Consider the following 24,185-nt stretch of genomic DNA (forward strand, 5'->3'; position numbering starts at 1 on the left):
TCTGCAGTCACTGATTTCTGACATTTGCTCTGCAGTCACTGATTTCTGACATTTGCTCTGCAGTCACTGATTTCTGACATTTGCTCTGCAGTCACTGATTTCTGACATTTGCTCTGCAGTCACTGATTACTGATATTTGCTCTGCAGTCACTGTTTTCTGACGTGCCCTGCAGTCACTGATTTCTGACATTTGCTCTGCAGTCACTGATTTCTGACATGTGCCCTGCAGTCACTGAATTCTGACATTTGCTCTGCAGTCACTGATTTCTGACATTTGCTCTGCAGTCACTGATTTCTGACATTTGCTCTGCAGTCACTGATTTCTGACATTTGCTCTGCAGTCACTGATTTCTGACATTTGCTCTGCAGTCACTAATTTTTGACATTGCTCTGCAGTCACTGATTTCTGACATTTGCTCTGCAGTCACTGATTTCTGACATGTGCCCTGCAGTCACTGATTACTGACATTTGCTCTGCAGTCACTGATTTCTGACATGTGCCCTGCAGTCACTGATTACTGACATTTGCTCTGCAGTCACTGATTTCTGACATTTGCTCTGCAGTCACTGATTACTGACATGTGCTCTGCAGTCACTGATTACTGACATTTGCTCTGCAGTCACTGATTACTGACATTTGCTCTGCAGTCACTGATTTCTGACATTTGCTCTGCAGTCACTGATTTCTGACATTTGCCCTGCAGTCACTGATTACTGACATTTGCTCTGCAGTCATTGATTTGACATTTGCTCCGCAATCACTGATTTCTGACATTTGCCCTGCAGTCACTGATTACTGACATTTGTTCTGCAGTCACTGATTTCTGACATTTGCTCTGCAGTCACTGATTTCTGACATTTGCTCTGCAGTCACTGATTTCTGACATTTGCTCTGCAGTCACTGATTACGGACATTTGCGCTGCAGTCACTGATTTCTGATATTTGCTCTACAATCACTGATTTCTGACATTTGCTCTGCAGTCACTGATTTCTGACATTTGCTCTGCAGTCACTGATTTCTGACATTTGCTCTGCAGTCACTGGTTTCTGACATTAGCTCTGCAGTCACTGGTTTCTGACATTAGCTCTGCAGTCACTGATTACTGACATTTGCTCTGCAGTCACTGATTACTGACATTTGCTCTGCAGTCATTGGTTTCTGACATTTGCTCTGCAGTCACTGATTTCTGACATTTGCTCTGCAGTCACTGATTACTGATATTTGCTCTACAATCACTGATTTCTGACATTTGCTCTGCAGTCACTGGTTTCTGACATTAGCTCTGCAGTCACAGGTTTCTGACCTTTGCTCTGCAGTCACTGATTACGGACATTTGCTCTGCAGTCACTAATTTCTAATATTTGCTTCGCAGTCACTGGTTTCTGAAATTTGTTCTGCAGTCACTGATTTCTGACATTTGCTCTGCAGTCACTGATTTCTGACATTTGCTCTGCAGTCACTGATTTCTGACATTTGCTCTGCAGTCACTGATTTCTGACATTTGCTCTGCAGTCACTGATTACTGATATTTGCTCTGCAGTCACTGTTTTCTGACGTGCCCTGCAGTCACTGATTTCTGACATTTGCTCTGCAGTCACTGATTTCTGACATGTGCCCTGCAGTCACTGAATTCTGACATTTGCTCTGCAGTCACTGATTTCTGACATTTGCTCTGCAGTCACTGATTTCTGACATTTGCTCTGCAGTCACTGATTTCTGACATTTGCTCTGCAGTCACTGATTTCTGACATTTGCTCTGCAGTCACTAATTTTTGACATTGCTCTGCAGTCACTGATTTCTGACATTTGCTCTGCAGTCACTGATTTCTGACATGTGCCCTGCAGTCACTGATTACTGACATTTGCTCTGCAGTCACTGATTTCTGACATGTGCCCTGCAGTCACTGATTACTGACATTTGCTCTGCAGTCACTGATTTCTGACATTTGCTCTGCAGTCACTGATTACTGACATGTGCTCTGCAGTCACTGATTACTGACATTTGCTCTGCAGTCACTGATTACTGACATTTGCTCTGCAGTCACTGATTTCTGACATTTGCTCTGCAGTCACTGATTTCTGACATTTGCCCTGCAGTCACTGATTACTGACATTTGCTCTGCAGTCATTGATTTGACATTTGCTCCGCAATCACTGATTTCTGACATTTGCCCTGCAGTCACTGATTACTGACATTTGTTCTGCAGTCACTGATTTCTGACATTTGCTCTGCAGTCACTGATTTCTGACATTTGCTCTGCAGTCACTGATTTCTGACATTTGCTCTGCAGTCACTGATTACGGACATTTGCGCTGCAGTCACTGATTTCTGATATTTGCTCTACAATCACTGATTTCTGACATTTGCTCTGCAGTCACTGATTACTGACATTTGCTCTGCAGTCACTAATTTCTAATATTTGCTCTGCAGTCACTGATTTCTGACATTTGCTCTGCAGTCACTGATTTCTGACATTTGCTCTGCAGTCACTGATTTCTGACATTTGCTCTGCAGTCACTGATTTCTGACATTTGCTCTGCAGTTACTGTTTACTGACATTTGCTCTGCAGTCACTGATTTCTGACATTTGCTCTGCAGTCACTGATTTCTGACATTTGCTCTGCAGTCACTGATTACTGATATTTGCTCTGTAGTCACTGATTTCTGACATTTGCTCTACAGTCACTGATTTCTGATATTTGCTCTGCAGTCACTGTTTTCTGACATGTGCCCTGCAGTCACTGATTTATGACATTTGCTCTGCAGTCACTGATTTCTGATATTTGCTCTGCAGTCACTGGGTTCCGACATGTGCCCTGCAGTCACTGATTTATGACATTTGCTCTGCAGTCACTGGTTTCTGACATTTGCTCTGCAGTCACTGGTTTCTGACATTTGCTCTGCAGTCACTGGTTTCTGACATTTGCTCTGCAGTCACTGGTTTCTGACATTTGCTCTGCAGTCACTGGTTTCTGACATTTGCTCTGCAGTCACTGGTTTCTGACATTTGCTCTGCAGTCACTGGTTTCTGACATTTGCTCTGCAGTCACTGGGTTCCGACATTTTCTCTGCAGTCATTGATTTCTGACATTTGCTCTGCAGTCATTGATTTCTGACATTTGCTCTGCAGTCACTGGTTTCTAACATTTGCTCTGCAGTCATTGATTTCTGATATTTGCTCTGCAGTCACTGGTTTCTGACATTTGCTCTGCAGTCACTGATTACTGACATTTGCTCTGCAGTCACTTATTACTGACATTTGCTCTGCAGTCACTGATTTCTGACATCTGCTCTACAGTCACTGATTACTGACATTTGCTCTGCAGTCACTGATTACTGACATTTACACTGCAGTCACTGATTACTGACATTTGCTCTGCAGTCACTGATTACGGACATTTGCTCTGCAGTCACTGATTACTGACATTTGCTCTGCAGTCACTGATTTCTGACACATTCTCTGCAGTCACTGATTTCTGACATGTGCCCTGCAGTCACTGATTTCTCTATTTCTCTGCAGTCACTGATTTCTGACATTTTCTCTGCAGTCACTGATTACTGACATTTGCTCTGCAGTCACTGATTTCTGACATTTGCTCTGCAGTCACTGATTACTGACATTTGCTCTGCAGTCACTGATTACTGACATTTGCTCTGCAGTCACTGATTACTGACATTTGCTCTGCAGTCTCTGATTACTGACATTTGCTCTGCAGTCACTGATTTCTGACATTTGCTCTGCAGTCACTGATTTCTGACATTTGCTCTGCAGTCACTGATTTCTGACATTTGCTCCGCAGTCACTGATTACTGACATTTGCTCTGCAGTCACTGGTTTCTGACATTTGCTCTGCAGTCACTGATTTCTGACATTTGCTCTGCAGTCACTGGTTTCTGACATTTTCTCCGCAGTCACTGTTTACTGACATTTGCTCTGCAGTCACTGATTTCTGACATTTGCTCTGCAGTCACTGGTTTCTGACAATTCCTCTGCAGTCATTGATTTCTGACATTTGCTCTGCAGTCACTGATTGCTGACATTTGCTCTGCAGTCACTGGTTTCTGACATTTGCTCTGCAGTCACTGATTTCTGACATTTGCTCTGCAGTCACTGATTACTGACATTTGCTCTGCATTCACTGATTACTGACATTTGCTCTGCATTCACTGATTACTGACATTTGCTCTGCAGTCACTGATTTCTGACAAACTCTGCAGTCACTGATTTCTCTATTTCTCTGCAGTCACTGGTTTCTGACATTTTCTCTGCAGTCACTGATTACTGACATTTGCTCTGCAGTCACTGATTACTGACATTTGCTCTGCAGTCACTGATTACTGACATTTGCTCTGCAGTCACTGATTACTGACATTTGCTCTGCAGTCACTGATTTCTGACATTTGCTCTGCAGTCACTGATTTCTGACATTTGCTCTGCAGTCACTGGTTTCTGACATTTGCTCTGCAGTCACTGGTTTCTGACATTTGCTCTGCAGTCACTGGTTTCTGACATTTGCTCTGCAGTCACTGGTTTCTGACATTTGCTCTGCAGTCACTGGGTTCCGACATTTGCTCTGCAGTCATTGATTTCTGACATTTGCTCTGCAGTCATTGATTTCTGACATTTGCTCTGCAGTCATTGATTTCTGACATTTGCTCTGCAGTCACTGGTTTCTGACATTTGCTCTGCAGTCATTGATTTCTGACATTTGCTCTGCAGTCACTGATTTCTGACATTTGCTCTGCAGTCATTGATTTCTGATATTTGCTCTGCAGTCACTGATTTCTGACATTTGCTCTGCAGTCACTGATTACTGACATTTGCTCTGCAGTCACTGATTTCTGACATTTGCTCTGCAGTCACTGATTACTGACATTTGCTCTGCAGTCACTGATTACTGACATTTGCTCTGCAGTCACTGATTACTGACATTTGCTCTGCAGTCACTGATTTCTGACACATTCTCTGCAGTCACTGATTTCTCTATTTCTCTGCAGTCACTGATTTCTGACATTTTCTCTGCAGTCACTGATTACTGACATTTGCTCTGCAGTCACTGATTACTGACATTTGCTCTGCAGTCACTGATTACTGACATTTGCTCTGCAGTCACTGATTACTGACATTTGCTCTGCAGTCACTGATTACTGACATTTGCTCTGCAGTCACTGATTTCTGACATTTGCTCTGCAGTCACTGGTTTCTCTATGTATTTCTCTGCAGGACTAAAAAGGATTTTGACGTCCCAACAACCTGCCTAATTGGTGCCCATGCATACTGTACTCAGGTAACGTTCTGACAGCTGCGCGGCACAGCCATCTCCGACTATAAAGCATTGGAGGGAATGAGGTGCAGCAGCAGCTGCAATAGATGCCGAATATCAAGATCCACAACCTGTTAGGGGATGGGTGATACATTGCATGTAAATTATCCAGAGCCCAGTGGGGCGCCGCCATTTCTCATCCTGCCTGTCAGGACTCTGTTATTGGGTGTCCCGGGACCAGGGGCTCCTTCCCTGTCCCTAATGCTAAGGGCGCCCTAGCTCACCCTGCTCCCCGGATGATTTCTGATGGTGAAGATGCCGGGGCCACGTACCTTGTCTTAGCTCCTGAATCCACCCCAAGTTTGTACCCTTTTACCACCCTGAGAAGAGGGGAGTAGTAATGTACTGTAATACTCCAACCAGATTAACAAGGTAATACAATCAGGGGTAATGACAAATACCAAACATACAAATATATTCACACATGTAAGAGCGTATCGGGGAGTAGAGGATGGGGAAAAACCAAAGTAGGAGAAGAAAGGGCATTATCAAACACTCAGAACCTAGCAACAGTCTCAGATAAATCCCTACAGCAACAACTACTACTCCTCCTCTATACCGCACTATAGTGTGCTGTACTGTATCCATACCGCACTATAGTGTGCTGGACTGTATCTATAGCACACTATAGTGTGCTGTACTGTATCTATACCACACTATAGTGTGCTGTACTGTATCTATACCGCACTATAGTGTGCTGTACTGTATCCATACCGCACTATAGTGTGCTGTACTGTATCTATACCGCACTATAGTGTGCTGTACTATATCTATACCACACTATAGTGTGCTGTACTGTATCTATACCGCACTATAGTGTGCTGTACTGTATCTATACCGCACTATAGTGTGCTGTACTGTATCTATACCACACTATAGTGTGCTGTACTGTATCTATACCGCACTATAGTGTGCTGTACTGTATCTATACCGCACTATAGTGTGCTGTACTGTATCTATACCACACTATAGTGTGCTGTACTGTATCTATACCGCACTATAGTGTGCTGTACTGTATCCATACCGCACTATAGTGTGCTGTACTGTATCTATACCGCACTATAGTGTGCTGTACTGTATCTATACCACACTATAGTGTGCTGTACTGTATCTATACCGCACTATAGTGTGCTGTACTGTATCTATACCACACTATAGTGTGCTGTGCTGTATCTATACCGCACTATAGTGTGTTGTACTGTATCTATATTGCACTATAGTGTGCTGTATACTGCACTATAGTGTGCTGTACTGTATCTATACCGCACTGTAGTGTGCTGTACTGTATCTATACCGCATTATAGTGTGTTGTACTGTATCTATACCGCACTATAGTGTGCTGTACTGTATCTAAGCCGCACTATAGTGTGCTGTACTGTATCTATACCGCACTATAGTGTGCTGTACTTTATCTAAACCGCGCTATAGTGTACTGTACTGTATCTATACCGCACTATAGTGTGCTGTACTGTATATACCGTGCTATAGTGTGCTGTACTGTATCTATACCACGCTATAGTGTGCTGTACTGTATCTATACCGCACTATAGTGTGCTGTACTGTATCTATACCGCACTATAGTGTGCTGTACTGTATACCGCACTATACTGTGCTCTACTGTATCTATACCGCACTATAGTGTGCTGTACTGTATCTAAACCGCACTATAGTGTGCTGTACTGTATCTAAACCGCACTATAGTGTGCTGTACTGTATCTATACCGCATTATAGTGTGCTGTACTGTATCTAAACCGCACTATAGTGTGCTGTACTGTATCTATACCACACTATAGTGTGCTGTACTGTATCTAAACCGCACTATAGTGTGCTGTACTGTATCTATACCGCACTATAGTGTGCTGTACTGTATCTAAACCGCACTATAGTGTGCTGTACTGTATCTATACCGCACTATAGTGTGCTGTACTGTATCTAAACCGCACTGTAGTGTGCTGTACTGTATCTATACCGCACTATAGTGTGCTGTACTGTATCTATACCGCACTATAGTGTGCTGTACTGTATCTAAACCGCACTATAGTGTGCTGTACTGTATCTATACCACACTATAGTGTGCTGTACTGTATCTAAACCGCACTATAGTGTGCTGTACTGTATCTATACCACACTATAGTGTGCTGTACTGTATCTAAACCGCACTATAGTGTGCTGTACTGTATCTATACCGCACTATAGTGTGCTGTACTGTATCTAAACCGCACTGTAGTGTGCTGTACTGTATCTATACCGCACTATAGTGTGCTGTACTGTATCTAAACCGCACTATAGTGTGCTGTACTGTATCTAAACCGCACTATAGTGTTCTGTACTGTATACCGCACTGTAGTGTGCTGTACTGTATCTATACCGCACTATAGTGTGCTGTACTGTATCTAAACCGCACTATGGTGTGCTGTATACCGCACTATTGTGTGCTGTACTGTATCAATACCGCACTATTTTGTTTGTGCAAACAAAAGAAATAGTGATCACGCTCACTCTCTTGTTTCCCGCTCGCTTGTTTTTTTCTCGCTCAGTTCTCGTCTGCCTTCTTGTTTCCCACTTGCTCTTTTCCCACTCACTCGCTTATTCTCGCTCTTTCGTTTTCTGCTAACTTGTTTCCTGCTTGCTTGTTTCCCACTCGCGTGCTTGTGTGTTGCTTGCATCTACACTGCACTACAGTGTGCTGTACTGTATCTATACCGCACTACAGTGTGCTGTACTGTATCTATACCGTGCTATAGTGTGCTGTACTGTATCTATACCGCACTATAGTGTGCTGTACTGTATCTATACCGCACTATAGTGTGCTGTACTGTATCTATACCGCACTATAGTGTGCTGTACTGTATCTATACCGCACTATAGTGTGCTGTACTGTATCTATACCGCACTATAGTGTACTGTTCTGTATCTTTACCGCACTATAGTGTGCTGTACTGTATCTATACCGCACTCTAGTGTGCTGTACTGTATCTATACTGCACTATAGTGTGCTATTCTGTATCTATACCGCACTATAGTGTGCTGTACTGTATCTATACCGCACTATAGTGTGCTGTACTTGTATACTGCACTATAGTGTGCTGTTCTGTATCTATACCGCGCTATAGTGTGCTGTACTGTATTTATACCGCAGCTGTATTGTATACTGCACTATAGTGTGCTGTACTGTATCTATACCGCACTAGTGTGCTGTACTGTATACCGTGCTATAGTGTGCTGTACTGTATCTATACCGCACTATAGTGTGCCGTACTGTATACCGCACTATAGTGTGCTGTACTGTATACTGCACTGTAGTGTGCTGTTCTGTATCTATACCGCACTATAGTGTGCTGTACTGTATACCGCACTATAGTGTGCTGTACTGTATACTGCACTATAGTGTGCTGTTCTGTATCTATACTGCGCTATAGTGTGCTGTACTGTATCTATACCGCAGCTGTACTGTATACTGTACTATAGTGTGCTGTACTGTATCTATACCGCACTAGTGTGCTGTACTGTATACCGTGCTATAGTGTGCTGTACTGTATCTATACCGCACTATAGTGTGCTGTACTGTATACCGCACTATAGTGTGCTGTACTGTATCTATACTGCACTGTAGTGTGCTGTTCTGTATCTATACCGCACTATAAAATATCGATATTTGCAGATGATACAAAACTATGTAAAGCAGTTAATACAAGAGAAGATAGTATTCTGCTACAGATGGATCTGGATAAGTTGGAAACTTGGGCTGAAAGGTGGCAGATGAGGTTTAACAATGATAAATGTAAGGTTATACACATGGGAAGAGGGAATCAATATCACCATTACACACTGAACGGGAAACCACTGGGTAAATCTGACAGGGAGAAGGACTTGGGGATCCTAGTTAATGATAAACTTACCTGGAGCAGCCAGTGCCAGGCAGCAGCTGCCAAGGCAAACAGGATCATGGGGTGCATTAAAAGAGGTCTGGATACACATGATGAGAGCATTATACTGCCTCTGTACAAATCCCTAGTTAGACCGCACATGGAGTACTGTGTCCAGTTTTGGGCACCGGTGCTCAGGAAGGATATAATGGAACTAGAGAGAGTACAAAGGAGGGCAACAAAGTTAATAAAGGGGATGGGAGAACTACAATACCCAGATAGATTAGCGAAATTAGGATTATTTAGTCTAGAAAAAAGACGACTGAGGGGCGATCTAATAACCATGTATAAGTATATAAGGGGACAATACAAATATCTCGCTGAGGATCTGTTTATACCAAGGAAGGTGACGGGCACAAGAGGGCATTCTTTGCGTCTGGAGGAGAGAAGGTTTTTCCACCAACATAGAAGAGGATTCTTTACTGTTAGGGCAGTGAGAATCTGGAATTGCTTGCCTGAGGAGGTGGTGATGGCGAACTCAGTCGAGGGGTTCAAGAGAGGCCTGGATGTCTTCCTGGAGCAGAACAATATTGTATCATACAATTATTAGGTTCTGTAGAAGGACGTAGATCTGGGTACTTATTATGATGGAATATAGGCTGAACTGGATGGACAAATGTCTTTTTTCGGCCTTACTAACTATGTTACTATGTTACTATATAGTGTGCTGTACTGTATACCGCACTATAGTGTGCTGTACTGTATACTGCACTATAGTGTGCTGTTCTGTATCTATACTGTGCTATAGTGTGCTGTACTGTATCTATACCGCAGCTGTACTGTATACCGCACTATAGTGTGCTGTACTGTATACTGCACTATAGTGTGCTGTACTGTATCTATACCGCACTATAGTGTGCTGTACTGTATCTATACCGTGCTATAGTGTGCTGTACTGTATCAATACCGCACTATAGTGTGCTGTACTGTATACCGCACTATAGTGTGCTGTACTGTATCTATACCGCACTATAGTGTGCTGTACTGTATACCGCACTATAGTGTGCTGTACTGTATCTATACCGCACTATAGTGTGCTGTACTGTATCTATACTGCACTATAGTGTGCTGTACTGTATCTATACTGCGCTATAGTGTGCTGTATCTATACCGCACTATAGTGTGCTGTACTGTATACCGCACTATAGTGTGCTGTACTGTATCTATACCGTGCTATAGTGTGCTGTACTTTATCTATACTGCACTATAGTGTGCTGTATCTAAACCGCACTATAGTGTGCTTTACAGTATACCGCACTATAGTGTGCTGTACTGTATCTATACCGCACTATAGTGTGCTGTACTGTATCTAAACCGCACTATGGTGTGCTGTACTGTATTCCACGCTATAGTGTGCTGTACTATACCGTGCTATAGTATGCTTTACTGTATCTATACTGCACTATAGTGTGCTGTACTGTATACCGCACTATAGTGTGCTGTACTGTATCTATACCGTGTTATAGTATGCTTTACTGTATCTATACTGCACTATAGTGTGCTGTACTGTGTACCGCACTATAGTGTTCTGTACTGTATCTAAACCGCACTATAGTGTGCTTTACAGTATACCGCACTATAGTGTGCTGTACTGTATCTATACCGTGCTATAGTATGCTTTACTGTATCTATACTGCACTATAGTGTGCTGTACTGTATCTATACCGTGCTATAGTATGCTTTACTGTATCTATACCGCACTATAGTGTTCTGTACTGTATCTAAACCGCACTATAGTGTGCTGTACTGTATTCCACGCTATAGTGTGCTGTACTGTATCTAAACCGCACTATATCTAAACCGCACTATGGTGTGCTGTACTGTATTCCCCGCTATAGTGTGCTGTACTGTATCTATACCGCACTATAGTGTGCTGTATTGTATCCAAACCGCACTATAGTGTGCTGTACTGTATCTATACTGCACTATAGTGTGCTGTATACCGCACTATAGTGTGCTGTACTGTATCTATACTGCACTATAGTGTGCTGTACTGTATCTAAACCGCACTATAGTGTGCTGTACTGTATCTAAACCGCACTATAGTGTGCTGTACTGTATCTATACTGCACTATAGTGTGCTGTACTGTATCTATACCGCACTATAGTGTGCTGTACTGTATCTATACCGCACTATAGTGTGCTGTACTGTATACCACACTATATTGTGCTGTACTGTATCTATACCGCACTATAGTGTGCTGTACTGTATCTATACCGCACTATAGTGTGCTGTACTGTATCTATACCGCACTATAGTGTGCTGTACTGTATCTATACCGCACTATAGTGTGCTGTACTGTATCTATACCGCGCTATAGTGTGCTGTACTGTATCTATACTGCGCTATAGTGTGCTGTACTGTATCTATACTGCGCTATAGTGTGCTGTACTGTATCTATACCGCACTATAGTGTGCTGTACTGTATCTAAACCGCACTATAGTGTGCTGTACTGTATCTAAACCGCACTATAGTGTGCTGTACTGTATCTATACCGCACTATAGTGTGCTGTACTGTATCTAAACCGCACTATAGTGTGCTGTACTGTATACCGCACTATAGTGTGTTGTACTGTATCTATACCACACTATAGTGTGCTGTACTATACCGTGCTATAGTATGCTTTACTGTATCTATACTGCACTATAGTGTGCTGTACTGTGTACCGCACTATAGTGTTCTGTACTGTATCTAAACCGCACTATAGTGTGCTTTACAGTATACCGCACTATAGTGTGCTGTACTGTATCTATACCGTGCTATAGTGTGCTGTACTGTATCTATACCGTGCTATAGTATGCTTTACTGTATCTATACTGCACTATAGTGTGCTGTACTGTATCTATACCGTGCTATAGTATGCTTTACTGTATCTATACTGCACTATAGTGTGCTGTACTGTATCTATACCGTGCTATAGTATGCTTTACTGTATCTATACCGCACTATAGTGTTCTGTACTGTATCTAAACCGCACTATAGTGTGCTGTACTGTATACCGCACTATTGTGTGCTGTACTGTACCTATACCGCACTATAGTGTGCTGTATTGTATCTATACCGTGCTATAGTGTGCTGTACTGTATCTATACCGCACTATAGTGTGCTGTACTGTATCTAAACCGCACTCTAGTGTGCTGTACTGTATCTATACCGCACTATAGTGTTCTGTACTGTATCTATACCGCACTATTTTGAAAAAGAAATAGTGATCACGCTCACTCCCTTGTTTCCCGCTCGCTTGTTTTTTGGTAGCTCACTTCTCGTTTGCCTTCTTGTTTCCCACTCGCTCTTTTCCCACTCACTCGCTTGTTCTCGCTCTTTCGTTTTCTGCTAACTTGTTTCCTGCTTGCTTGTTTCCCACTCGCGTGCTTGTGTGTTGCTTGCATGGTTGTTTCCCCCTCGCGTGCTAGTTTTCCCCCTCGCGTGCTAGTTTTCCCCCTCGCGTGCTTGTTGTCCCCCTCGCGTGCTTGTTGTCCCCCTCGCGTGCTTGTTGTCCCCCTCGCGTGCTTGTTTTCCCCCTCGCGTGCTTGTTTTTCCCCTCGCGTGCTTGTTTTCCCCCTCGCGTGCTTGTTTTCCCCCTCGCATGCTTGTTTTCCCCCTCGCGTGCTTGTTGTCCCCCTTGCGTGCTTGTCTCACTGTCGCGTGCTTATTTCCCCCCTCGCGTGCTTGTTTCCCTCTCACGTGCTTGTCTCCCCATCGCGTGCTTATTTCCCCCCTCACATGCTAGTTTTCCCCCTCGCGTGCTTGTTTCCCCTTTCTCGTGCTTGTTTCCCCCCCTCGCGTGCTTGTTTCCCTCTCGCGTGCTTGTTTCCCCCTCGCGTGCTTGTTTCCCCCTTGCGTGCTTGTTTCCCCCTCGCGTGCTTGTTTCCCCTTTCTCGTGCTTGTTTCCTCCCTCGCGTGCTTGTTTCCCCCCCTCGCGTGCTTGTTTCCCCCCTCGCGTGCTTGTTTCCCCCCTCGCGTGCTTGTTTCCCCCCTCGCGTGCTTGTTTCCCCCTTGCGTGCTTGTTTCCCCCTCGCGTGCTTGTTTCCCCTTTCTCGTGCTTGTTTCCTCCCTCGCGTGCTTGTTTCCCCCTCGCGTGCTTGTTTCCCCTTTCTCGTGCTTGTTTCCTCCCTCACGTGCTTGTTTCCCCCTCGCGTGCTTGTTTTCCCCTCGCGTGCTTGTTTCCCCCTCGCGTGCTTGTTTCCCTCCTCGCGTGCTTGTTTCCCCCCTCGCGTGCTTGTTTCCCCCCTCGCGTGCTTGTTTCCCCCCTCGCGTGCTTGTTTCCCCCTCGCGTGCTTGTTTCCCCCTCGCGTGCTTGTTTCCCCCCTCGCGTGCTTGTTTCCCACTTTGCTTGTTTTCTCCCTCGCGTGCTTGTTTCCCCCCTCGCGTGCTTGTTTCCCCCCTCGCGTGCTTGTTTCCCCCCTCGCGTGCTTGTTTCCCCCTCGCGTGCTTGTTTCCCCCTCGCCTGCTTGTTTCCCCTTTCTCGTGCTTGTTTCCCCCCTCGCGTGCTTGTTTCCCACTTTGCTTGTTTTCCCCCTCGCGTGCTTGTTTCCCCCCTCGCGTGCTTGTTTCCCCCCTCGCGTGCGTGTTTCCCCCCTCGCGTGCTTGTTTCCCCCCTCGCGTGCTTGTTTCCCCCCTCGCGTGCTTGTTTCCCACTTTGCTTGTTTCCCCCTCGCGTGCTTGTTTCCCCCTCGCGTGCTTGTTTCCCACTTATTTGCTTGTTTTCCGCTATTTTCTCCAACTTGGCCATTTAGTGCTACAGAGCACGGGAGAGGCACAGAGATATAACTAGGCAAAAGATGGGCCGTTATTCTGATGCCTGAGTGGGAGGGGCTTCACGACAAGTCTATGCAGCCTGGAGAGGCAGTGTACTGTACAGCAGCCTGAACCTGTATATAATGTCCTGTTCTGATCCACAGGAGCTGGTAAACCTTATCCTGAGTGGCAGAGCCGCGTCTAATGTTTTTAATGATGTGATGGAGCTGGACTCTGGGGACGGGAATATGACAGTTCTGAAAGGCATCTCCTGCCGCAGTGACATCGGCTTCCTCTCGCTGTTTGAGCACTACAACGTGTGCCAGGTACGTCTCCTCAGGTAAACGTCTGTGTGACGCCCCATCGCAGTTCACTGACAGCAAACAGAGATCTTGGAAAGTCACCAGAAAGTTGCAGAACTTTTCCCTTCTCCTTGGTCAGGAGTTCTTCTATAAGCCTAGACCTGATCAGACCTGTCCGCTGTGCTCTGCCTACTTGTTGACGGTTTCCATGTAGTGTTATGCTGCGTTAGATAAATGAAAGAAAAGGCTATAACTGCAGACAAAGGCGATGGGGGCGACATGCGTCCTCTGCAGCCAGTGTCGGGGTGCAGCAGCCAGTGTCGGGGTGCAGCGGGGCTCGGAGTGATCGTCCCGTGTGTCATCGTTTTTATAGCCGCGCACAATTGCTGTATTCAGAGGCGGCGCGGCTTCCTCACAATCAGACCGGCATTCCCGGCATTCCTGCTCCCCGATGATGACAATGCGGCTGAAGCAGCACAGATCAGAGACCTTTACTGGACCCGCAGAACAATTTACCATTCTCCCATGGCCGCGCTACACAAACACTGTCCTGGGAGGAAGAGAAACATTTGCTCATCGGACTGTGAAATACTGTTTATTGGGGTCACCCCAGTTCACTGCCTAATAATAAGGCTCCCACAGTGTCAATTATACGTCCAAAATCAGAACCGCTCCAATATACACTGGAGTACAAAGGAGAAGAGAGCGGAGCGCTCCCCAGGCCGCCCCTGTCAGCACTACTGCAGCCAGGCATGATCTATAGTGCCGCGGCACCTCAGCACTCACGGAGCTCCTGATTGGCAGATATGGCTGTATCTGTCTTACGGGCGATGCTGCTGCGGTAATAGTATATTGTATAGTGCCATGCAGTGCCACAATACTTACTATTATACAGTTCTCAAGTAGCACCACCAAATAGGGCTCAATAATACCCCCATATAGGGCTCAATAAAGCCACCATATAGTGTTCAAATAATACCCCCATATAGGGCTCAATAATACCACCATATAGGGCTCAATAAAGCCACCATATAATCCTCACTAATACCACCATACTATGATCAAATAGTACCACCATACAGTGCTCAAATAATACAACCATATATAATACCACCATATAGTACTCAATAATACCACCATATAGGGCTCAACAAAGCCACCATATAGTGTTCAAATAATACCACCATATATAATACCCCCATATAGGGCTCAATAATACGACCATATAGGGATCAGTTATACCACCATATAATCCTCACTAATACCACCATATCATGATCAAATAGTACCACCATACAGTGCTCAAATAATACAACCATATATAATACCACCATATAGTACTCAATAATACCAGCATATAGTGCTCAAATAATACCACCATACAGTGCTCCTAAAATATTACCATACAGTGCTCCAATAATAGCACCATACAGTGCTCTGCTCCAATGACTTTACCATACAGTGCTCAATAATACTGCCAAGCAATGACCTAATAACATTTGTACACTTAAACAGAGCTATGCAACATCTAAATAATACCACTGTAATATTAATCTTCCTGGTAGTCCCAGGCCGCGGGTGCCGGGTCATCAGTCAGGCTGCGGGTTCCGGGTCATCAGTCAGGCCGCGGGTGCCGGGTCATCAGTCAGGCCGCGGGTGCCGGGTCATCAGTAAGGTGGCGGGTGCTGGGGTCATCAGTAAGGTGGCGGGTGCTGGGGTCATCAGTCAGGCGGCGGGTGCCGGGTCATCAGTCAGGCCGCGGGTTTCCGGGTCATCAGTCAGGCGGCGGGTGCCGGGTCATCAGTCACGGTCACCAGTCAGGCGGCGGGTGCCGGGTCATCAGTCAGGCTGCGGGTGCCGGGTCATCTGTCAGGCCGCGGGTGCCGGGTCATCAGTCAGGCTGCGGGTGCCGGGTCATCTGTCAGGCCGCGGGTGCCGGGTCATCAGTCAGGCCGCGGGTGCCGGGTCATCAGTCACGGTCACCAGTCAGGCGGCGGGTGCCGGGTCATCAGTCAGGCTGCGGGTGCCGGGTCATCTGTCAGGCCGCGGGTGCCGGGTCATCAGTCAGGCCGCGGGTGCCGGGTCATCTGTCAGGCCGCGGGTGCCGGGTCATCTGTCAGGCCGCGGGTGCCGGGTCATCAGTCAGGCCACGGGTGCCGGGTCATCAGTCAGGCCGCGGGTGCCGGGTCATCAGTCAGGCTGTGGGGCCGGGTCATCAGTCAGGGTCAGGTGGCGGGTGCTGGGGTCATCAGTCAGGCCGCGGGTGCCGGGTCATCAGTCAGGCCGCGGGTGCCGGGTCATCAGTCAGGCCGCGGGTGCCGGGTCATCAGTCAGGCCGCGGGTGCCGGGTCATCAGTCACGGTCACCAGTCAGGCGGCGGGTGCCGGGTCATCAGTCAGGCTGCGGGTGCCGGGTCATCAGTCAGGCCGCGGGTGCCGGGTCATCTGTCAGGCTGCGGGTGCCGGGTCATCTGTCAGGCCGCGGGTGCCGGGTTATCAGTCAGGCCGCGGGTGCCGGGTCATCAGTCAGGCCGCGGGTGCCGGGTCATCAGTCACGGTCACCAGTCAGGCGGCGGGTGCCGGGTCATCAGTCAGGCTGCGGGTGCCGGGTCATCAGTCAGGCTGCGGGTGCCGGGTCATCAGTCAGGCCGCGGGTGCCGGGTCATCTGTCAGGCCGCGGGTGCCGGGTCATCAGTCAGGCCGCGGGTGCCGGGTCATCAGTCAGGCCGCGGGTGCCGGGTCATCAGTCAGGCCGCGGGTGCCGGGTCATCAGTCAGGCCGCGGGTGCCGGGTCATCTGTCAGGCTGCGGGTGCCGGGTCATCTGTCAGGCCGCGGGTGCCGGGTTATCAGTCAGGCCGTGGGGGCCGGGTCATCAGTCAGGGTCAGGTGGCGGGTGCTGGGGTCATCAGTCAGGCCGCGGGTGCCGGGGCCATCTGTCGCCGGGTCATCAGTCAGGCCGCGGGTGCCGGGTCATCAGTCAGGCCGTGGGGGCCGGGTCATCAGTCAGGCGGCGGGTGCCGGGTCATCAGTCAGGGTCAGGTGGCGGGTGCTGGGGTCATCAGTCAGGCCGCGGGTGGCGGGGCCATCTGTCGCCGGGTCATCAGTCAGGCCGCAGATGCCGGGTCATCGGTCAGACTGCGGGTGCCGGGTCATCAGTCAGGGTCAGGTGGCGGGTGCTGGGGTCATCAGTCAGGCCGCGGGTGCCGGGTCATCAGTCAGGCCGCGGGTGCCGGGTCATCAGTCGTGCTGCGTTGCGGGTTCCCCTTGGTTGCACACACCGGAGGCCAGATCTAATGGAAGAAAACTGGGAAAACAGCACCATCTCCCAGGAGAGAAGTCGGCAGCTTTTACACTTCTCCTGGGGGAATGTGTTCATTTATCCTCCAACTCTGATTATGCATAAAACACACGGTGGTAACGGTCCTGTGCAAGAAACATCTCAGACAAGTCTGTACAGCATGGAGAGGCAGTGTACTGTATAGACAAGACATCTAGGCAGCATATCATGCAACAACCTACAACACTGCGCAGACACAAAACACTGGAATTGTTTGTCATTCTGCTGCGCTGCGAGGTCCAGCACCCCACCCGGCGGAGGTGGGGTGAATGGAGGCCCCTGGCTACGACCAGATAATGTGCCCCCGGGCATTAGGTTACCAGCCTGACATCATAGCCAGGAGTGAGCGACAAACGCCGCAGAGAATAGTGGTGGCCGCACATGCGTTTACCAGGCAAGCCTGCTCCGCTATCCGCAGGACTCCCACAGAAGTGAATGGACAGAGCTGCGGATGCGCGGCCACTACTCTATTCCCAGTGACGTGGCCCCATTCTATACATTCGTTCCCTTAAATGTCCAAGATGAGAGTTTACCCTTAAACTTGATGTAGGGAGCGGTGGATGATCCCCGACAATACAGTGCGCAGGTTCCATTGTGGCCCCTGCACCGGATCCTTATCACACAGACACATCTTGCAGGTAACATAAAGGCGGTCTCGCTGTAGAACGGTCGGGGGTGTTAATACTATCGCCATTGTTATTCTCCTGCTGGAGGGGTTCGGTGACGAGGCCGCGCGCCAAGATCCAAATTTGTTTTTAATGACTTTCCAGAAAGCAGCCAAGAACATAAAAATCTTATTAGGAAGTGGGTGCGAGTGTTACGTGCGTTTCATTCTCACTCGTCACTGTGGTCAGAAGCCAATATGGTATTAATGTGTTCCCCAGATCTCTGCTGGGGGTCCGTGAATGGGTATGATCAGGGGGCTCTTACTGCTGTATACAGTCTGCACCGAGCTGTGACACACATACATGAGCGGCTCAAGTCCCTGTCCGGTGTATATTGTGTGATACAATGTGTCTGTGTGTATAAGCGTAAGTACAACTGTATCATCCGGACTACATGTTACAGGGAGCATCAAAGCTGCCATAGCATTAACCCCTTCACCCCCGGAGCTTTTTTCATTATTTCGTTTTCGTTTTTTGCTCACCTTCTTCCCAGAGCTATAACTTTTTTATTTCTCCATCAATATGGCCATGTGAGGGCTTATTTTTTGCCGGACGAGTTGTATTTTTCAAACATACCATTGGTTTTACCATGTCGTGTAACGGAAAACGGGAATAGTTCTGGCAATTCTGAACACGGCAATACCAAATATGTGTAGGTTTGAAAGGGGGGTGATTTGAACTTTTATATATTTTTTAAAAAATTTTTTATATTTTTAAACACTTTTTTTTAAATTTTGGCATTCTTCAATAGACTCCATGGGAGGCTAGAAGCATCCACTACTCTATCGCCTCTGCTACATAGAGGCGATGCACAGATCGCCTCTATACAGCAGAATTACAGGCTTGCTATGAGCGCCGACCACAGGGTGGCGCTCACAGCAATCTGCCATCAACAACCATAGAGGTCTCGAGGAGACCTCTGGTTGTGATGGCAACGCACCAATGACCCCCGATCACGTGACAGGGGTCAGCGGTGCACGTACTTCTGACAGCGCTTGTTTAAATGCCGCTGTCAACGTTTGACAGCGGCATTTAACTAGTTAATGGGTGCGGGCGGATCGCGATTCCGCTCACGCCCATTGTGGGCACATGTCAACTGTTGAAAACAGCTGACATATCACGGCTTTGAGGTGGGCTCACTGCCGGAGCCCACTTCAAAGGGGGGGATACTGCCAGCTAATGTACTATTCCGTCAGCTGGCAGTAAGGGTTAAATATGGGTTTGGGTTGTCTGACACAGTCACTAGAAGGCAGTTATGATATGCAGGTTTATGAAGCTACTTCTGAGTTCTAAATCTGTGTGTAGTGCGCTCCCCCTAGTGGTGACTGTGTAAATCTGTATGTAGTGAGCTCCCTCTAGTGGTGGCTGTATAAATCTGTATGTAGTGAGCTCCCTCTAGTGGTGACTGTATAAATCTGTATGTAGTGAGCTCCTCCTAGTGGTGGCTGTATAAACCTGTATGTAGTAAGCTCCCCCTAGTGGTGACTGTATAATCTGTATGTAGTGAGCTCCTCCTAGTGGTGGCTGTATAAACCTGTATGTAGTGAGCTCCCCCTAGTGGTGACTGTATAATCTGTATGTAGTGAGCTCCTCCTAGTGGTGGCTGTATAATCTGTATGTAGTGAGCTCCTCCTAGTGGTGGCTGTATAAATCTGTATGTAGTGATCTCCCCCTAGTGGTGGCTGTATAAATCTGTATGTAGTGAGCTCCTCCTAGTGGTGCCTGTATAAATCTGTATGTAGTGAGCTCCCTCTAGTGGTGGCTGTATAAATCCGTATGTAGTGAGCTCCCCCTAGTGGTGACTGTATAAATCTGTATGTAGTGAGCTCCCTCTAGTGGTGGCTGTATAATCTGTATGTAGTGAGCTCCTCCTAGTGGTGCCTGTATAAATCTGTATGTAGTGAGCTCCTACTAGTGGTGCCTGTATAAATCTGTATGTAGTGAGCTCCTCCTAGTGGTGTCTGTACAAATCTGTATGTAGTGAGCTCCTCCTAGTGGTGCCTGTATAAATCTGTATGTAGTGAGCTCCTCCTAGTGGTGCCTGTATAAATCTGTATGTAGTTAGCTCCTCCTAGTGGTGTCTGTACAAATCTATATGTAGTGAGCTCCTCCTAGTGGTGGCTGTATAATCTGTATGTAGTGAACTCTTTTATTATAAAAATACAAAACTTACAATAAGTAAATAACAAAAATCAAAACCCCAGCAAAAGCAACTGTCCGAGTCCAACATTACCCCTGTTGTGAATTCTGTGGCCAAGCTCCCTCCTGTGGTCATGAGTGGTACTGCGGCTGGTTCTGTCTATAAGCTTCCTTTGGTGGATGAGAGTGGTACTGCGGCTTCTGAGTTTCCTTCCTCAGGTGATGAGGTTAAGTCGTTAGGTGCTGCTCTATTTAACTCCACCTGGTGCTTTGATCCTGGCCTCCAGTCAATGTTCTAGTATTGGTCTTGCTTCCTCCTGGATCGTTCCTGTGGCCTGTCTATCCTGCATAAGCTAAGTTTTGCTTGTGTTATTTTTGCTTGCTATTTTTTCTGTCCAGCTTGCTTTATTGGTTTTTCTTGCTTGCTGGAAGCTCTGAGACGCAGAGGGAGCACCTCCGTACCGTTAGTCGGTGCGGAGGGTCTTTTTGCCCCTCTGCGTGGTTGTTTGTAGGTTTTTGTGTTGACCGCAAAGCTATCTTTCCTATCCTCGGTCTGTTCAGTAAGTCGGGCCTCACTTTGCTAAATCTATTTCATCTCTGTGTTTGTATTTTCATCTTACTCACAGTCATTATATGTGGGGGGCTGCCTTTTCCTTTGGGGAATTTCTCTGAGGCAAGGTAGGCTTATTTTTCTATCTTCAGGGCTAGTTAGTTTCTCAGGCTGTGCCGAGTTGCATAGGGAGCGTTAGGCGCAATCCACGGCTACCTCTAGTGTGGTGTGTTAGGATTAGGGATTGCGGTCAGCAGAGTTTCCAGTTCTCAGAGCTCGTCCTTGTTTTTTGGTAATTGTCAGGTCACTTTGTGTGCTCTGAACTTCAATGTCCATTGTGGTTCTGAATTACCTGTTCATAACAGTACTGGAGGCCCAAAGTACTAATGCTTCTCAATAGAGGGAAAAGAGAAGTTCTGAGACCATTTTTTTTTCTTTGCACTGTGTTCTGTCTTTCTTTTCCCCTTTACATCAGGGTGGTTCAGAACACAGGTGTGGACATGGACATTCAAGGTCTGTTCTCTTTGATGGATAATCTCGCTATAAATGTACAGAATATTCAAGATTTAGTGGTTCAGAATCCTATGTTAGAACCAAGAATTCCTATTCCTGAGTTATTTTCTGGAGATAGAGCAAAGTTTTTGAATTTTAAAAATAATTGTAAACTATTTCTGGCTTTGAAACCCCGCTCCTCTGGTGACCCAGTACAACAAGTTAAGATCATTATTTCTTTATTACGTGGCGACCCTCAGGACTGGGCATTTTCCCTTGCGCCAGGAGATCCTGCATTATGTAATACTGATGCGTTTTTTCTGGCGCTCGGATTGCTGTACGACGAACCTAATTCAGTGGATCAGGCAGAGAAAAATTTGCTGGCTCTGTGTCAGGGTCAGGATGAGATAGAGATTTATTGTCAGAAGTTTAGAAAGTGGTCTGTGCTCACTCAATGGAATGAATGTGCGCTGGCAGCTATTTTCAGAAAGGGTCTCTCTGAAGCCCTTAAGGATGTCATAGTGGGATTTCCTATGCCTGCTGGTCTGAATGAGTCTATGTCTTTGGCCATTCAGATCGGTCGACGCTTGCGCGAGCGTAAATCTGTGCACCATTTGGCGGTATTATCTGAGCATGAACCTGAGCCTATGCAGTGCGATAGGACTTTGACCAGAGCTGAAAGGCAGGAACACAGACGTCAGAATGGGCTGTGTGTCTACTGTGGTGATTCCACTCATGCTATCTCCGATTGTCCTAAGCGCACTAAGCGGTTCGCTAGGTCTGCCACCATTGGTACGGTACAGTCGAAATTTCTTTTTTCCGTTACTTTGATCTGCTCTTTGTCTTCCTATTCTGTCATGGCATTTGTGGATTCAGGCGCTGCCCTGAATTTGATGGACTTGGAGTATGCTAGGCGCTGTGGGTTTTTCTTGGAGCCCTTGCAGTATCCTATTCCAGTGAGAGGAATTGATGCTACGCCTTTGGCCAAGAATAAGCCTCAATACTGGACCCAGCTGACCATGTGCATGGCTCCTGCGCACCAGGAGGATATTCGCTTTCTGGTGTTGCATAATCTGCATGATGTGGTCGTGTTGGGGTTGCCATGGCTACAAGTCCATAACCCAGTATTAGATTGGAAATCAATGTCTGTGTCCAGCTTGGGTTGTCAGGGGGTACATGGTGATGTTCCATCTCTGTCTATCTCATCATCCACCCCTTCTGAGGTCCCAGAGTTCTTGTCTGATTACCGGGATTTATTCGATGATCCCAAGTCCAATGCCCTACCTCCGCATAGGGATTGTGATTGTGCTATCGATTTGATTCCTGGTAGTAAGTTTCCTAAGGGTCGATTGTTTAATTTATCTGTACCTGAGCACGCCGCTATGCGGAGTTACGTGAAGGAGTCTTTGGAGAAGGGTCATATTCGCCCGTCATCGTCGCCATTGGGAGCAGGGTTCTTTTTTGTGGCCAAGAAGGATGGTTCGCTGAGACCTTGTATTGATTACCGCCTTCTAAATAAAATTACGGTCAAATTTCAGTACCCCTTGCCGCTGCTGTCTGATTTGTTTGCTCGGATTAAGGGGGCTAGTTGGTTCACCAAGATAGATCTTCGTGGTGCGTATAATCTTGTGCGTATTAAACGGGGCGATGAATGGAAAACAGCATTTAATACGCCCGAAGGCCATTTTGAGTACCTGGTTATGCCATTCGGACTTTCTAATGCTCCATCAGTGTTTCAGTCCTTTATGCATGACATCTTCCGAGAGTACCTGGATAAATTCCTGATTGTATACTTGGATGATATTTTGGTCTTCTCGGATGATTGGGAGTCTCATGTGAAGCAGGTCAGAATGGTGTTCCAGGTCCTGCGTGCTAATTCTTTTTGTGAAGGGGTCAAAGTGTCTCTTTGGTGTTCAGAAGATTTCATTTTTGGGGTTCATTTTTTCTCCTTCTACTATCGAGATGGACCCTGTTAAAGTTCAGGCCATTTATGATTGGACTCAGCCAACATCTCTGAAGAGTCTGCAGAAGTTCCTGGGCTTTGCTAATTTTTATCGTCGCTTCATCGCTAATTTTTCTAGTGTTGCTAAACCGTTGACTGATTTAACCAAGAAGGGTGCTGATGTGGTCAATTGGTCTTCTGCTGCTGTGGAAGCTTTTCAGGAGTTGAAGCGTCGTTTTTCTTCTGCCCCTGTGTTGTGCCAACCAGATGTTTCGCTTCCGTTCCAGGTCGAGGTTGATGCTTCCGAAATTGGAGCAGGGGCTGTTTTATCGCAGAGAAGTTCTGATTGCTCGGTGATGAAACCATGCGCCTTCTTTTCCAGGAAATTTTCGCCTGCTGAGCGAAATTATGTTGTTGGCAATCGAGAGTTGCTAGCCATGAAGTGGGCATTCGAGGAGTGGCGTCATTGGCTTGAAGGAGCTAAGCATCGCGTGGTGGTCTTGACTGATCACAAAAACTTATCTCGAATCTGCCAAACGGTTGAATCCTAGACAGGCTCGTTGGTCGCTGTTTTTCTCCCGTTTTGACTTTGTGGTTTCGTACCTTCCGGGCTCTAAAAATGTGAAGGCGGATGCCCTGTCTAGGAGTTTTGTGCCCGATTCTCCGGGTTTGTCTGAGCCGGCGGGTATTCTCAAAGAGGGGGTAATTTTGTCTGCCATCTCCCCTGATTTGCGGCGGGTGCTGCAAAAATTTCAGGCTAATAG

General features: G+C 46.9%; 1 protein-coding gene across 2 annotated transcripts in view; it reads left to right on the forward strand.

Annotated features, from left to right (window-relative positions):
• MINDY4 (MINDY lysine 48 deubiquitinase 4) overlaps window positions 1–24,185 on the forward strand; it is a 141,299-nt gene that overhangs the window by 71,414 nt on the left and 45,700 nt on the right. For both annotated transcript variants that reach the window (XM_069729243.1, XM_069729244.1), the window contains exons 14-15: window positions 5,228–5,291; window positions 14,159–14,320. In XM_069729243.1, the coding sequence (XP_069585344.1) occupies window positions 5,228–5,291; window positions 14,159–14,320 (226 nt within the window). The remainder of the gene's footprint in view (window positions 1–5,227; window positions 5,292–14,158; window positions 14,321–24,185) is intronic.

This window comes from Ranitomeya imitator, chromosome 6 (assembly GCF_032444005.1).
Source record: "Ranitomeya imitator isolate aRanImi1 chromosome 6, aRanImi1.pri, whole genome shotgun sequence".
Classification (NCBI taxonomy): Eukaryota; Metazoa; Chordata; class Amphibia; order Anura; family Dendrobatidae; genus Ranitomeya; species Ranitomeya imitator.